At 34.4% G+C, this 18847-nt stretch overlaps 1 protein-coding gene across 1 annotated transcript in view; it reads right to left on the bottom strand.

Moving 5' to 3' along the window:
• LOC127840671 (contactin-3-like) overlaps positions 1–11942 on the bottom strand; it is a 64194-nt gene extending 52252 nt beyond the window's left edge. Inside the window, exon 1 of the mRNA XM_052369083.1 lies at positions 11715–11942. Within this exon, the coding sequence (XP_052225043.1) occupies positions 11715–11802 (88 nt within the window). The 5' untranslated portion in view covers positions 11803–11942. The remainder of the gene's footprint in view (positions 1–11714) is intronic.
• Positions 11943–18847: the final 6905 nt, after the last annotated feature.

Here is an 18847-nt window from a genome sequence, read left to right on the forward strand (position 1 = left end):
CTTTGTTTAATGCTTGCGAGCTTTGTTCTCTTCTGAATTTGTCTCCCTTTATTATCAATATCTAATTTCAATTGTTCCATTCACATCAACCTTTTGTCTCTTTCAGATAAAGGATTATCCATGATTTAGCTCATTTACAGCCAAGTATCACTAAACATTTAGAAACTTCAATTTAATTTAACTTCACTTGACTTCAACACAACACTTCACTTGTACACTTCACTTGTACACTTCAATCGAATACTTCATTTGAACACTTCACTTCACTTGAACCCTTCACTTCATTTGAACAATTCACTTCATTTAAACAAATTCACTTAACTTAAACAATTCACTACTCTTCTCTTGAACACTTCACTTCAATTGAACACTTCAATTCAATTAAGAAATCACAATTCAATTCGCAATTCAATTCACAATTCAAATCACAATTTAATTCACAATTCAAATCATTATTCACAATTAAGTTCACCATTTCAAATCACAGTTCAATTCACAATTCAAATCACAATTCATTTAATTTAATTTAACTTTACCTAATTTAATTTAATTAGATCAAATTCAATAACTTAACCTAATTTATTTTAATTTAATGTAATGAAATTAAATTAATTCAATTCAATTCGATTTAATTTATTTTTTTTATTTTATTATTTAGCTCAATTAAATTGAACTTAATATATTTAATTAATTTAAACACTCAAATTTAGCAAGCTCACTAAATTTAATTTATTTTAACACCTACTGAAATCAATACAATCAGATTTTATTTAAAACAAATCAATGAAATTTATTTTAACCAAATTTAAAGTATCTAAATTATATTGTAGGTTAAAATGTTTTCAATTTAATTTTAATCAAGCTGATTAAGTACAATTAAAAATGTTCAATCTTATCAAAGATCTTTAGTGGGCAATTTTTAAATATTTTTGTATTTATATTATTGTTTTGTGATAAATTAAATGAGCTTATTTAATTTGAAATTTGTTTTTATTTCTTCAATGTCATTTTTGTTTATGTATCACACGTTTTTAATTTAACCTATATTTTAAATAATGCGCCGCTAATGTTTGTACAATCTAACCAAACATATGGCACACTACTCCAATTTCAACTTTGTACACACACTAATAAGAAGTGCACATACAAAAATACGTAACATGTAAAATATACTAGGTATATTTTACACAACCCAAACGGTTTGAAATACGCGATATAAAAACAACGCGCGACCTTGCAAGGATCTGTTCGCAATATTCTCTAATTGAACGTTAAACCTGTGTTGTATTTATCATTGAAACAGGTGGATCAGACCTCAATCAATGCTTAATAATATATTTAACGTTCAGCACAACCCGTTTAAAAATACGCATGAATTTATACAAAGTCACACGTATCTCCTTTTTCTAATATAGGTACATATCAATTAAATCATTCTGATATAAACTGTGCGAAATTTCACCTTCAAAATGTCACTAGAATGATTTTACAACTTACTCAATATTGTGTACACAACTACGCTACCTGACCTATACTCTATTGTATACGGATTAGTTTATGAATGAAACACAGTGAGATGAAACGTTAGTTGTCATGTCATGCAGGGCCAGATTTATATCCTTTAATTAGTGCAGTGATCAATTTTTACGTTCAGTAAAAAAATCCTAAAAATATTAATACAAAAATATATAAAAAACATCATACAAAGGAATACGAATAATTCACCCGTTATTAATGAAAATAATACTTAAATAAAATTACTTAAAACACTAATGAATTTATCAAATATAATTCACAATTAAGTGTCAAATCACTTAACGCAGTAATAATACACAGTCTGGTCTTCAATCCATCGACGAAAAGCGTGATCCTCGGACAAGTGCACTATAGCGTAGTGGTACCGGTAATCAGGAATGATGTGTATTGAGCTCAATTTCAAAGCATGCTATTTGTTTTCACATTCTTATCACAACCCGGGGTTTAATGTACTTGTATGTGGTCTGTCCATGGACAATTCAAAAATGGCAATACAGAAGGCTTATCATGTATTAATTGAACCGCTCTTTACTTGCAACCAAGCAACCGTGAGCACATACTTGATACTGGCAATATCGGTATTGCATCGCCATAAGAGATAGTCAAGACAAAATGTATGTCTTTTTACACGAAAACAATGTACATTGTACTTAAAACGTAACGTTGACATAAATACTGCATCAGCATCTAGAAGCCTGAATTAGTATGCGGGCCTCGCTCTGTGAAAAGGGGGTTCAATACATGTGCGTAAAGTGTTGTCCCTAATTAGCCTGCGCGGACTTGCACTTACTGCCTTTATGATATTTTTGGTGTAAAGAAAGTCTCTTATTAGCAAAAGTTAAGTTAAAGCGCTAAGTGTCGTACCTGATCAGCATGCGCGCACTGAACAGGCTAATCTGGAACGACACTTTACGCACATGCATCAACCCCCCGAATCACAGGGCACGGCTCAAAATATATTCGCTTGTGATGGTTTGATCACAGTATCGTACGGTGAGCTATTGTCGATGGAGACCTATTTCCGGTGATGGTTTGATCACAGTATCATGGTGAGCTATTGTCGATGGAGACCTATTTCCGGTGATGGTTTGATCACTGTATCTTACGGTGAGCTATTGTCGATGGAGACCTATTTCTGGTGATGGTTTGATCACTGTATCTTACGGTGAGCTATTGTCGATGGAGACCTATTTCCGGTGATGGTTTGATCACAGTATCTTACGGTGAGCTATTGTCGATGGAGACCTGTTTCTGGTGATGGTTTGATCACTGTATCTTACGGGACCTATTGTCGATGGAGACCTATTTCTGGTGATGGTTTGATCACAGTATCTTACGGTGAGCTATTGTCGATGGAGACCTATTTCCGGTGATCTTTTTACGTTTATAACTAGGCTCTCGTTATGACGTCAGGCGCATGCGATCTGAATATTTTGTTGTATTACCGATACTACTATTACTATTGAAAATAAAAACCAATACAACAAAAAGTGGGAAACGCAGGTATTATTGCATTTAAAAACCTTCCTTCAACTAAATAATCAAAATTTATCTATACACCATACATTTTAACTTTAAACTTTATATTGGTTATCTGCATTAAATTTCCACATAAATTGCTAAGTAAAGCAGACGACTGCACTAGTGTAAACACAAAACGTTTATTGCTTATTGCAGCTGGGAATTCTGTTTCCGGAGTGACGTCACCGGAAATGGGTCAATAAGGCTCGATTGTCAATTGTCGGCTCGGGTATTACTTACATGTACCCCGGGTACTCTTAAGTATACTTACATGTACCCCGGGTACATATTAAATATACTAAAACGTACCCGGTAATTTTAAAGCTAAATCGGCCGTTGTCGGCTATTTTTTTAATTTAATTATGTTCACATTTATGTTCTGTTAAATGGCCACTATATTATCGAAACTCGTACTCAAAAAGCATGTTGATGCAGGTTTTTTTTAAAGAGAAGTTTGTTTACGATAAACAATATCGTTTTACGGTAACCGGTAGCGCATTTTACGACATCGGATTTGGGGCAGGAATACAACTCGGGTACAGACTAATATCGACCGGATACGTGTAAGTATATTAACCGTACCCGGTAACCCGGGTACATGTAAGTATACTTAAGAGTACCCGGGGTACATGTAAGTGGTACCCGAGCCGACAATGACCAATCGAGCATCAATAAGACAAATAGTGAACGTTATTGCAGTGTGTATGGAACGATCGGCTTTGCCTGGTTATACATAATGTAAGTAAAAAAATAAGACGTTGACTTCACGATATATGGTAATTGGATGATAATAAACCAGTATAGTTACAATAATTAATCCTTATACGCCCTAATACAGTTTATTCACAAGTCACAATATGAAACATATTTTTGCTTATATCGTAGTGGAATATTTCACCAAATTGTATTAGCGGGCCCTTTTAATATATTAGTTAACAACTTAACACTACTATGGCAAGTACTTTTTATTTTATTTTTAAAAGAAATTACATTATCCGTAAGAATTACTTATTACAATATGCACAAACTTATGTTTCAGATAATATTGCCTCTTACTGGTGCGTAGATAAGTTTCATAATTTCACGAACTGTGTTACTGTAATATCGTTTATCTCTCTGTGAAAAGAGGGTTTAATGCATGTGCGTAAAGTGTCGTCCCAGATTAGCCTTTGCAGTCCGCCAGGTTCGACACTTTCCGCCAAAAGTTGATTTTTGCCAAGAAAAGACTTTCTTTAAACCAAAAAATATCATAAAAGCGGAAAGTATCGTCCCTGATTAGCCTGTGCGCACTGAGCATGCTAATCTGGACGACACGCGCATGGCATTTAGCCCCTTTTTCGCAGTGCACGGCTCATATATAATACATGTAATGAGGTTATACCCGATGTTTTGAATGAGATTATATACATGAACAAAAGGTCACAGGATATTCTTACTCGCAGAAATGCTGAGGTCAGGCATAAGCTTCTTCTGTAAAAGAAGTGTATGTTATCCTATCATACTAAGAGCTATTTGGGTATCCGGACATTGGTCCCTACGGACGATTGTTCCTACGCTAATTTTTACACGTGTTTTTTGATAACCGATCAATGGTTCCCACGTTATTTTGACAGCACAGACAATCGTTTACACTTTATATTGAACGCCCGGACATTGGCTCCTACATTGTATTGACATCCTGGACATTGGTTCCGATAATTAAATGCCAAACTGAACAACATAGTACACGGCGATCAAAGGTTATCATCGCAAAAAACTCCGACAATTCAAAATATTATTAAGACCTTTTTTAGGCTTCATACTTTTTCAAAAGCACATGTTTGTAATTTAATTTTAATATAAATAACATATTATTCAACCTTTTGTTCAAATTAGCATAGGAACAATTGTACATATGAACGAATGTCAGGGATTGTAGCTTCTGGTAGGAAGTTATTAATAAAGGGCACAGAGGGAGGGGAGCATTGTTAGATTCTGTAGTGGCATAGCTCAAATAAATGTGGAAATGTACTTTAAGAGAATTGACAGTACATGTATACATATTTAATAGAAAATATGTACATCTTATTAACTCGTTATAGTTTGTGATACTACGACGATTGCTTACATAAAGTATAAAATACATCCCTCATTGTATAAGCATCGATGGCCGAGTGGCCTAAGCGATAGACTTTTTCTTCAGGGGTCAGTGGTTCGAGCCCAGTTTAGGGTTACTTTTTTTCTTTCTTTTATTTAATTCTTGTTTTCTTACCGGTGCTTTTTAAATCCAATCAATCAAAAACATTTAATGTCAAATTTCAATACATGCCAAAATGTGAAAATGCCCCTTTAACTGCCCACTGTATAATGGTGTACTTCTGTGAAGACTTCTATACCTTGAATTATGATAATCTATTGAATTCTCTTGATATATCTTGGAGCCAAAGTTGTTATCTTGTTTTTAGAAAAAAAGAAGAATGTAATATGTGCTAACATGTATATAATCTAGTGTTGAAGCTCATTATACTTTTATTGTGGTCCAACTGTAAACCTTTTAGACGTATATGTGTCTTGTTCTGATAAAACTGGGCATAATGCATGTGTGAAAAGTGTCGTCCCAGATTAGCCCGTGCAGTCCCCACGGGCTTTTCAGGGATGACACTTTCCACGTTTACTAGATTTTCGGTAAAAAGGGACTTCCTTTAAAAAACATTGAAGCGGGAAGTGTCGTCCCTGATAAGCCTGTGCGGACTGCACAGGCTAATCAGATACGACACTTTACGCACATGCATTTTGCCCAATTTTATCAGAACAAGACACATATGGCTGGCTCTCCATCATGTATCTGTTATGATGTGTTAGCAAATAGCGTTAATTGGTTGTATCATTATGTTGCGGTTAGTTCTCGTATGTTTCACGACCTGGAACCAGACATGGATATTACACATATCTTGTAGCTCTCTATTACTTAAAAATGTTTGATTGTGTGTGTATCTCATGTAAATATGTATATTATAAAACATTGTTTATGTTATAATTAATAAATGAAAATAAAAGTATAAATAATAAAAAAATAAAAAATATAAAAAAAAAATCGCACAGAGATCATGTTTGCTTTATTCCTTCCTATAATTCAACACGAACAATTGAGTGTACACTAAAAGAACTCCAGTAATCAATTTGCATTGTTTAATTATTTGTGTTTGAATTTTCTTATTCTTAAAAGCATATTGATCATGAAAAAAATCTTACCATTTAATCCAATTTGTGCGTCAATAAAGGCAAATAATCCAGAAACAACAACGCACGTTAATACACAAACGCTCCGTCTGTTTACCATAATGCACGTGAACGTCAAGTATGACGTAACAGGGGTATCGGTTTATAATAATAATAATAATATATAATAATAATCTCTTTATTTTCTGAAGGTAACTCAGGTTTGACCCAGTTTGAAGGTTTGACGCAGCACGTACTATGGATATGCAGTATTGGTCCCGATAAACTTTCATTTATATAGTAGCGATGAACGTGGCTATCGATTAAAGGAGCAGTGTGCGCTAGATCCTTTTAATTGGGCCGTGCTCTGTGAAAAGGGGGTTAAATGCATGTGCGTAAAGTGTCGTCCCAGATTAGCATATGCAGTCCACACAGGCTAATCAGGGACGACACTTTCCGCTTTTATGATAATTTTCGTTTAGAGAAAGTCTCTTCTTAGCAAAAATTACGTTTAGGCGGAAAGTGTTGTCCTTGAGCAGCTTGTGCGGACTGCACATCCTAATCTGGGACGACACTTTACGCACATGCGACACTTTACACGCATGCATTAAACCCTCTTTTCACAGAGCACGGCATTATTGTAAACGCGTTCTCCCCAACAGAATACATAAAGTACATTAAAGGCACGTTTACGCGGTCGCTTTTATGGGGATGTTTCAGTTACGTGTAAAAAGAGAGCTTGCTAGATATATTAATTCTGAAATGTAAAATACTGTCAAAAGTATTATTACAAGAAATAAAAAACATACATGCTAAGCATTAAGCTTGAACGTTAGATATATATGAGCATTTGGATAAATAATACTTATTAAGGTAGACATTGGTCCATGCGCACTAAAAAGCAGTAAGGCATAAACAATAGGCTCAATCAATGTAAGTACCTTGTTTACAATATGCAATATGAGTGTATCTTAAATATTGATAATTACGTACACGTTAAGACTGCACATTTACGAGAGAACGACTTTCGTTGGTCAAGGATTCTGAAAATATGGTCAAGAATACTACTGCAAAAAGTAGAAACAAACATGTCAAGCATTAAGCTTAAACGTTGGATATGTTTGAGTATATACATAATTAACACAAAATTAAGTACACAGTTGTTCACGTGCACTTCGAAGTAAAAATGGAAAGCATAACGAATTAACTCAGTCCAATGTCAGTACATTTTTTACATTATGCAAAATGATAATGTCTTAAATATTAAGTAATACTGTTAGACTGCATACTTTAGACGTTAGATATCTATGAAATTTTTTATATTTAAAACCTTTTTAAGTCTTCAATTGTTTACGTGCACTTAAACAGTAAAGCATAATTTTTAGACTCAGTCAAGTGTTAGTTTTTTCATTACAGATGCAATAAGACTATGTCTTAGATATTAAGAATTACGTGCACGATTAGACTGCACGTTTTATATTTAGGTGGATATATCCATATTTAATACCTATTAATATCCACAATTGTTCACGTGCACTAAAAAACAGTAAAGCATAACAAATTGACTCCATTTAAGCGTATCCTACATAGGGGATATGTAGGGTCCGTCTACGGAGCCCATTGAGTCTTCGTATAAGTGTAGTTAAAATACGTCATGCTTTGATATATGTGTTATATCCCAAAGAAAGCAGCCCTTCAGAAACGAAATTGAGGGTCCGCATTGGGATGATTTTAGAAAAATGCGTTATATTCGATATAAATATTGAAAGGGTGCGCTTATCGTGCATATGACACAAGCATAGTTTGTTATATGCATAGTTATGATTATGTTATTTAGTAGTCAGTAAATAGGAGTGCCAAATACTGAACAATAATCTATACTGAAGTTATCACCACTTAAGACATACATGCTTGAGTTACTCAGAGACGTAGTCACGTAGATCTCTGACGGTAGATATCACCAACAAAGACGAACAAATTAAATTTGGAATACAAATGTTATCTATACGCAAGAATTAGTTATGCATACAAAAGAAATATGTTTGCTTTTAGGAATTTCTGTAAGAAATATTCTAAATATAGAAATAAGTATACTAGACATTCCTAATTTCGGAAATAAATTGATCCAATTAAGAAGGATGGGAGAGTCCTCTAGGCGTAAATGGGTAAAACAGCCATTTTGATATCAGAGACATTGGTAATATGAGCCGTGCTCTGTACAAACGGCGTTTTACGCTTTGCATGCTGGGAAATTTGTCGTCTGCTAAAATGTCGTCTGCTGAATTTATAAAATTAGCATTTTCTTTGATTTTTTTTCAAAAAATACTATCAGAATAGCAAACAGTTTGGATCCTGATGAGACGCCACGTTCTGTGGCGTATCATCTGGATCCACACTGTTTGCAAAGGCCTTAAAAATTTAGTTCCCGCATTGTAAGGGTTAACGTATGTGCGTAAAGTGTCGTCCTAGATTAGCCTGTGCAGGCCGCTGGATTTTACTTTAACTGGATTTTTGCTACTTTTTTGCTGGATTTTTTAGACTATACAGGCTTATCTGGGACGACACTTTACGCACATGCATTAAACCCCCTTTTCGCAGAGCACGATCCATATGAATTAACCAGATGAAGCCCAATAAAAGACGCATAGTATGCGTCCACACATTTGACTGTGGGACAGTTTAGCAGAAATAGCTATTCCCATAACACGTGTAACCTTGGGACAGTGTTATTAGAAACATCCAATGCTACGAAGCATGTCTCCGCGGGACACGCGTTTTCCGAACCAGCAGTTTCAACGACACGTGTCTTCTATGGACAACATTATCAGAAACAGCTATTCAAATGATACCTGTCTACATGTGGCAATATTATCATAAACAGCCTGCCGTGTTACAACACGTGTCTGCGTAGAACATAATTAGCAGCAAAAAATCCATGTATGTGATTACATTATTAGAAACAGCATATCCTATAACGAAATTAACAGAAGTAGCTATTGCTATGACGAAATTATCAGAAACAACAATTGCTGTGACGTAATTGGCATCTACTACTATGACACAATTCTAAGAAATATCGATTGATATGACGAAATTATTAGAGAAACAGCCATTGGTATGATGCTATTGTCAGAAACATCTATTACTATAACGAAATTCTAAGAATCATCGATTGCTATGACGAAATCATCCGCAACAGCCCTTGGTATGTTGCTATTGTCAGCAACAACTACTACTATGACGAAATTCTAACAAAGATCAATTGCTATGGCGAAATTATTAGAATCAGCCATTGGTATGATGCTATTGTAAGAAACAGCTGTTGCTATATCGCCGCTATCAGGAACAGCTTTTCCCATGACGCTTGTGCCAAAAACAGAGCTTCCCATCACACTATCGTCAGAAAACATTAAAGATATAGACGGGAAAACCCGTCTTGTTCATTCATTTTAGTTGTTCGCGCTAGCGGGCAACTAATGTAGAGGGAGTTTTGCAAGACAGTCTGCTCTTAACTACGCATGGCATTTAGCCCCTTTTTCGCAGTGCACGGCTCATATATAATACATGTAATGAGGTTATACCCCATGTTTTGAATGAGATTATATACATGAACAAAAGGTCACAGGATATTCTTACTCGCAGAAATGCTGAGGTCAGGCATAAGCTTCTTCTGTAAAAGAAGTGTATGTTATCCTATCATACTAAGAGCTATTTGGGTATCCGAACATTGGTCCCTACGGACGATTGTTCCTACGCTAATTTTTACACGTGTTTTTTGATAACCGATCAATGGTTCCCACGTTATTTTGACAGCACAGACAATCGTTTACACTTTATATTGAACGCCCGGACATTGGCTCCTACATTGTATTGACATCCTGGACATTGGTTCCGATAATTAAATGCCAAACTGAACAACATAGTACACGGCGATCAAAGGTTATCATCGCAAAAAACTCCGACAATTCAAAATATTATTAAGACCTTTTTTAGGCTTCATACTTTTTCAAAAGCACATGTTTGTAATTTAATTTTAATATAAATGACATATTATTCAACCTTTTGTTCAAATTAGCATAGGAACAATTGTACATATGAACGAATGTCAGGGATTGTAGCTTCTGGTAGGAAGTTATTAATAAAGGGCACAGAGGGAGGGGAGCATTGTTAGATTCTGTAGTGGCATAGCTCAAATAAATGTGGAAATGTACTTTAAGAGAATTGACAGTACATGTATACATATTTAATAGAAATTGTAATGTATGCTATTGAGGCTGAAAAATATGTACATCTTATTAACTCGTTATAGTTTGTGATACTACGACGATTGCTTACATAAAGTATAAAATACATCCCTCATTGTATAAGCATCGATGGCCGAGTGGCCTAAGCGATAGACTTTTTCTTCAGGGGTCAGTGGTTCGAGCCCAGTTTAGGGTTACTTTTTTTCTTTCTTTTATTTAATTCTTGTTTTCTAACCGGTGCTTTTTAAATCCAATCAATCAAAAACATTTAATGTCAAATTTCAATACATGCCAAAATGTGAAAATGCCCCTTTAACTGCCCACTGTATAATGGTGTACTTCTTTGAAAACTTCTATACCTTGAATTATGATAATCTATTGAATTCTCTTGATATATCTTGGAGCCAAAGTTGTTATCTTGTTTTTAGAAAAAAAGAAGAATGTTATATGTGCTAACATGTATATAATCTAGTGTTGAAGCTCATTATACTTTTATTGTGGTCCAACTGTAAACCTTTTAGACGTATATGTGTCTTGTTCTGATAAAACTGGGCATAATGCATGTGTGAAAAGTGTCGTCCCAGATTAGCCCGTGCAGTCCCCACGGGCTTTTCAGGGATGACACTTTCCACGTTTACTAGATTTTCGGTAAAAAGGGACTTCCTTTAAAAAACATTGAAGCGGGAAGTGTCGTCCCTGATAAGCCTGTGCGGACTGCACAGGCTAATCAGATACGACACTTGACGCACATGCATTTTGCCCAATTTTATCAGAACAAGACACATATGGCCGGTTCTCCATCATGTATCTGTTATGATGTGTTAGCAAATAGCGTTAATTGGTTGTATCATTATGTTGCGGTTAGTTCTCGTATGTTTCACGACCTGGAACCAGACATGGATATTACACATATCTTGTAGCTCTCTATTACTTAAAAATGTTTGATTGTGTGTGTATCTCATGTAAATATGTATATTATAAAACATTGTTTATGTTATAATTAATAAATGAAAATAAAAGTATAAATAATAAAAAAATAAAAAATAAAAATAAATAATCGCACAGAGATCATGTTTGCTTTATTCCTTCCTATAATTCAACACGAACAATTGAGTGTACACTAAAAGAACTCCAGTAATCAATTTGCATTGTTTAATTATTTGTGTTTGAATTTTCTTATTCTTAAAAGCATATTGATCATGAAAAAAATCTTACCATTTAATCCAATTTGTGCGTCAATAAAGGCAAATAATCCAGAAACAACAACGCACGTTAATACACAAACGCTCCGTCTGTTTACCATAATGCACGTGAACGTCAAGTATGACGTAACAGGGGTATCGGTTTATAATAATAATAATAATATATAATAATAATCTCTTTATTTTCTGAAGGTAACTCAGGTTTGACCCAGTTTGAAGGTTTGACGCAGCACGTACTATGGATATGCAGTATTGGTCCCGATAAACTTTCATTTATATAGCAGCGATGCACTTGGCTATCGATTAAAGGGGCAGTGTGCGCTAGATCCTTTTAATTGGGCCGTGCTCTGTGAAAAGGGGGTTAAATGCATGTGCGTAAAGTGTCGTCCCAGATTAGCATATGCAGTCCGCACAGGCTAATCAGGGACGACACTTTCCGCTTTTATGATAATTTTCGTTTAGAGAAAGTCTCTTCTTAGCAAAAATTACGTTTAGGCGGAAAGTGTTGTCCTTGAGCAGCTTGTGCGGACTGCACATCCTAATCTGGGACGACACTTTACGCACATGCGACACTTCACACGCATGCATTAAACCCTCTTTTCACAGAGCACGGCATTATTGTAAACGCGTTCTCCCCAACAGAATACATAAAGTACATTAAAGGCACGTTTACGCGGTCGCTTTTATGGGGATGTTTCAGTTACGTGTAAAAAGAGAGCTTGCTAGATATATTAATTCTGAAATGTAAAATACTGTCAAAAGTATTATTACAAGAAATAAAAAACATACATGCTAAGCATTAAGCTTGAACGTTAGATATATATGAGCATTTGGATAAATAATACTTATTAAGGTAGACATTGGTCCATGCGCACTAAAAGCAGTAAGGCATAAACAATAGGCTCAATCAATGTAAGTACCTTGTTTACAATATGCAATATGAGTGTATCTTAAATATTGATAATTACGTACACGTTAAGACTGCACATTTACGAAAGAACAACTTTCGTTGGTCAAGGATTCTGAAAATATGGTCAAGAATACTACTGCAAAAATTAGAAATAAACATGTTAAGCATTAAGCTTAAACGTTGGATATGTATGAATATTTTCATAATTATAACTAATTTAAGTACACAGTTGTTCGCGTGCACTAGATATATTAATTCTGAAATGTAAATACTGTCAAAAGTCATATTATAAGAAATAAAAAACATACATTCTCAGCATTAAGATTAAACTTTAAATATATATGATTATTTACATAAATAATACTTATTAAGGTAGACAACGGTTCATGCGCACTAAAAGCAGTAAGGCATAAACAATAGGCTCAATCAATGTAAGTGCCTTGTTTACAATATGCAATATGAGTGTATCTTAAATATTGATAATTACGTACACGTTAAGACTGCACATTTACGAGAGAACGACTATCGTTGATCAAGGATTCTGAAAATATGGTCAAGAATACTACTGCAAAAAGTAGAAACAATATTTATTGTTAAATATGTTGCAATTTTTATGCACATTCTGCAATTATTAAAATTAAAACAACGTTATGGCGAAATTGGGTGATTTACTGTTGAAAATACGAACCATGCATGTTGCATTTTTATTTTTATATCAAAAAGTAAACGGTAAATCTGTCTATTTCTTGGTATTTTTGCTGTATATAGTCTTTCTATAAAAACTAAGTTTAAAATATGACTTAAATGATACTATTTTGAATTTTATGACACTTTGTTTTTAACCGACCCAATTTTTACTTTGCTGAAATCACTTACATTTCATGGCGCTCTTCCATAGATAAAAATTTGTAAAAAATAAATGTCTGTAAAAGAATACTTATTTCATCTTGTTTAAACTTTAAACACCTTTACAGCATCTGTACACACCAACTGCATGCCCATATTTGGAAATTTGAATGAATTATGGAACTTTTATATACCCCAGGGGTGAAAATAAACTGGACAAAAGCCGAGCGTGGGGGTGGTTTTGAAAAAATCGGTATATTTTTTTAAAAAGCATGGAAAGCCTACCTACAAATTTGCATGTAGTTCAGTGAAATGATGCTGATTAAGAAAATAATTAATTAGATTATATTTGGATATGTGCCCATTAGAGGTGCGCTACCTTAAACGTTGGATATGTTTGAGTATATACATAATTAACACAAAATTAAGTACACAGTTGTTCACGTGCACTTAGAAGTAAAAATGGAAAGCATAACGAATTAACTCAGTCCAATGTCAGTACATTTTTTACATTATGCAAAATGATAATGTCTTAAATATTAAGTAATACTGTTAGACTGCATACTTTAGACGTTAGATATATATGAACATTTTTATATTTAAAACCTTTTTATGTCTACAATTGTTTACGTGCACTAAAACAGTAAAGCATAATTTTTAGACTCAGTCAAGTGTTAGTACTTTGATTACAGATGCAATAAGACTATGTCTTAGATATTAAGAATTACGTGCACGATTAGACTGCACGTTTTATATTTAGGTGGATATATCCATATTTAATACCTATTAATATCCACAATTGTTCACGTGCACTAAAAAACAGTAAAGCATAACAAATTGACTCCATTTAAGCGTATCCTACATAGGGGATATGTAGGGTCCGTCTACGGAGCCCATTGAGTCTTCGTATAAGTGTAGTTAAAATACGTCATGCTTTGATATACTAGTATGTGTTATATCCCAAAGAAAGCAGCCCTTCAGAAACGAAATTGAGGGTCCGCAAAAATTGGGATGATTTTAGAAAAATGCGTAATATTCGATATAAATATTGAAAGGGTGCGCTTATCGTGCATATGACACAAGCATAGTTTGTTATATGCATAGTTATGATTATGTTATTTAGTAGTCAGTAAATAGGATCGCCAAATACTGAACAATAATCTATACTGAAGTTATCACCACTTAAGACATACATGCTTGAGTTACTCAGAGACGTAGATCTCTGACGGTAGATATCACCAACAAAGACATACATGCTTGAGTTACTCAGAGACGTAGATCTCTGACGGTAGATATCACCAACAAAGACGAACAAATTAAATTTGGAATACAAATGTTATCTATACGCAAGAATTAGTTATGCATACAAAAGAAATATGTTTGCTTTTAGGAATTTCTGTAAGAAATATTCTAAATATAGAAATAAGTATACTAGACATTCCTAATTTCGGAAATAAATTGATCCAATTAAGAAGGATGGGAGAGTCCTCTAGGCGTAAATGGGTAAAACAGCCATTTTGATATCAGAGACATTGGTAATATGAGCCGTGCTCTGTACAAACGGCGTTTTACGCTTTGCATGCTGGGAAATTTGTCGTCTGCTAAAATGTCGTCTGCTGAATTTATAAAATTAGCATTTTCTTTGATTTTTTTTCAAAAAATACTATCAGAATAGCAAACAGTTTGGATCCTGATGAGACGCCACGTTCTGTGGCGTATCATCTGGATCCAAACTGTTTGCAAAGGCCTTAAAAATTTAGTTCCCGCATTGTAAGGGTTAACGTATGTGCGTAAAGTGTCGTCCTAGATTAGCCTGTGCAGGCCGCTGGATTTTACTTTAACTGGATTTTTGCTACTTTTTTGCTGGATTTTTTAGACTATACAGGCTTATCTGGGACGACACTTTACGCACATGCATTAAACCCCTTTTCGCAGAGCACGATCCATATGAATTGACCAGATGAAGCCCAATAAAAGACGCATGGTATGCGTCCACACATTTGACTGTGGGACAGTGTTAGCAGAAATAGCTATTCCCATAACACGTGTAACCTTGGGACAGTGTTATAAGAAACATCCAATGCTACGAAGCATGTCTCCGCGGGACACGCGTTTTCCGAACCAGCAGTTTCAACGACACGTGTCTTCTATGGACAACATTATCAGAAACAGCTATTCAAATGATACCTGTCTACATGTGGCAATATTATCATAAACAGCCTGCCGTGTGACAACACGTGTCTGCGTAGAACATAATTAGCAGCAAAAAATCCATGTATGTGATTACATTATTAGAAACAGCATACTAGTATCCTATAACGAAATTAACAGAAGTAGCTATTGCTATGACGAAATTATCAGAAACAACAATTGCTGTGACGTAATTGGCATCTACTACTATGACACAATTCTAAGAAATATCGATTGATATGACGAAATTATTAGAGAAACAGCCATTGGTATGATGCTATTGTCAGAAACATCTATTACTATAACGAAATTCTAAGAATCATCGATTGCTATGACGAAATCATCCGCAACAGCCCTTGGTATGTTGCTATTGTCAGCAACAACTACTACTATGACAAAATTCTAACAAAGATCAATTGCTATGGCGAAATTATTAGAATCAGCCATTGGTATGATGCTATTGTCAGAAACAGCTGTTGCTATATCGCCGCTATCAGGAACAGCTTTTCCCATGACGCTTTTGCCAAAAACAGAGCTTCCCATCACACTATCGTCAGAAAACATTAAAGATATAGACGGGAAAACCCGTCTTGTTCATTCATTTTAGTTGTTCGCGCTAGCGGGCAACTAATGTAGAGGGAGTTTTGCAAGTCAGTCTGCTCTTAACTACGCTAGGAACGATAACCACCGCATCTGCTTGTTTATACTTCAGCACTGGTACACTGCAGACAGCGTGTATGTAATCAATAGTGTTCAACAGCTTGTGCGACGCCATTGGCCAGTTTATCATTGAAATCTGTACATATTGGCTGCTTTCAGGGAAAACGGGACTTATGCATTTCAAACAAGATTAGCCTGTGCACACTTATTAGCCTGTGCAGTGCGCACAAGCTTATCAAGGACGACACTTTCAGATTTTATGGTGTTTATCGATTAAAGAGAGTCTCTGGTACTTGGATGACAATTAATGTATATGCATTAAGCCATGTTTTCCCAAAATGAAGCTAAATTAATGATTTGATAAAAAGATAAAAGTGATAATAACTTTAAAGTAACCTCGCTGACAAAGCGAATAAGCAAAATCACTTTTAAATCAAATAAACAACCAATGAGTTCTAAAGATTTACCTTGTGGCATTTTTAGTAATTATCTAAAAAGGACCTTTTCATAGTTTGACATTAAATGCTTAATATTGATAAATGTAAACATGGATCTTCAAAGCTCCATTTAAAAAAAACAAGAATAAAATAATAGAAACAAAAAAAGTTATGATATATAATGAGAGATGTATTTTATACTGTATATGAATAAGCAATCATCGTAGTATGAAAAAATATAACGACAACAACAACACACTCCAAATTATTAAATCGTTTAATTTTGTCAATTTGCCGAAACGTGAAAAGTCTTCATGTCTTCAGACTTTCAAATTGAATGAGTTAAATAAACTGTCAGATCTTAGATCAGGTTTAGTGGTTGCCTGTTATCCTGGGGTGGTATTCCAGAAGCATCTTAAGTTAAATTTTATTCTTATCCTTAAATTGGGAAATGTTCTTAAGTGTTTTTATTTCAAATTGATCTCGATTGCCATCAAGATATACATTTAAATAACATCATTATGCCAATGTTATTTTATGATAGCAAAAAAACTGGTGTCTCTTTATTTAGTAAAGAAATACAAAACATTATAATTTTGAACTTAAGTGAAATTATTTGAGAAATGACTTATGATGTTTCTGGAATACCACCCCTGGGGCTAGTAGATTTAAGCCCTGGAAACTCAATTTCAAAAGTTGATTATGCAATAGCGAACAACTTCAGTGCCTTCAGCGCTTTGATTCTGATTGGCATGAGTGCATGGCAAACACAATAACACGTACTTTATTCTCTTTGTGAGCATAATTTATAATTGAAAACCAAATTTAGCATTTAATACAAGTAAAAATATGATAGGAAATGAGTCATTTCTATTTATTTTTGCATTCGATATTCAATGACTCATTGAAACATGCTTTTTGTAGATCATTGATAAATTGCGAAACTTTAAACATCGATGCATAAATATTTGTCTACGTGTTTCAGATTGAACAGATTGAATATTTTATTGTTACATTGAAGCGGAAATGTGCATGCACATGCACTTTACATTAGCAATCGTGCGTTCATAATCTGCTGACGAAAAGCCGTGAAAACTACGCCTGCGGGTTGCATTTGTATGCATAAGATGAGTAAGCGGTGAACTTATTTATTCCACCCATATGAAACACCCCAGGAAACCCGAAACCTTGTGAGCAGTGTAAAATCATTGGAGCAGTGTTCGGTACTTTACCATGAACTAACCTAGGGTATTAAAGTAAATTGGAAAAAATAAAATTTTCCAAGTCCAATTTTTGAAACAACTGAGTATTAACATTGAAAGCAAAGGTATTGGCCTACATGTAGAAAAAAAATCCTGACACATTTTCTTAAAAAAAAATGAGAAAAAAGTGGCTCCATGAAGTAGAATGTCGGGCAAAATGGGACATTTTCAGGCATTTAGGGGAGAAAAGCTGCTTTAATTTGCAAGCCACTACAATAATTTAAGGATTTATACAAACTTACACAGGTCTGCCATAACTTCTCAGAAGGATTTCACCAGAAAACTATTTCTTGTGGAGAAATTTGCGTTTTAATGAACATATTCGGAAAACACGGATACCATCTGGAGATGACCAGGAAATCTTATATGAGCAGTAACTTCATAATTATTTTTGGTGACGAAAAACCTAATTTCCCGCCATTTTGTTGCAATTTCTTTGCTTTGAAGAGGTATAGAGTAAGTGTATGTGGGCACATATGAATACAAATGTATTTTAAGGTAGCGCACCTCTAATGGGCACATATCCAAATATAATCTAATTAATTATTTTCTTAATCAGCATCATGTCACTGAACTACATGCAAATTTGTAGGTAGGCTTTCCATGCTTTTAAAAAAAATATACCGATTTTTTCAAAACCACCCCCACGCTCGGCTTTTGTCCAGTTTATTTTCACCCCTGGGGTATATAAAAGTTCCATAATTCATTCAAATTTCCAAATATGGACATGCAGTTGGTGTGTACAGATGCTGTAAAGGTGTTTAAAGTTTAAACAAGATGAAATAAGTATTCTTTTACAGACATTTATTTTTTACAAATTTTTATCTATGGAAGAGCCCCA

The sequence above is a fragment of the Dreissena polymorpha genome, chromosome 8, assembly GCF_020536995.1.
Source record: "Dreissena polymorpha isolate Duluth1 chromosome 8, UMN_Dpol_1.0, whole genome shotgun sequence".
Taxonomy (NCBI): Eukaryota; Metazoa; Mollusca; class Bivalvia; order Myida; family Dreissenidae; genus Dreissena; species Dreissena polymorpha.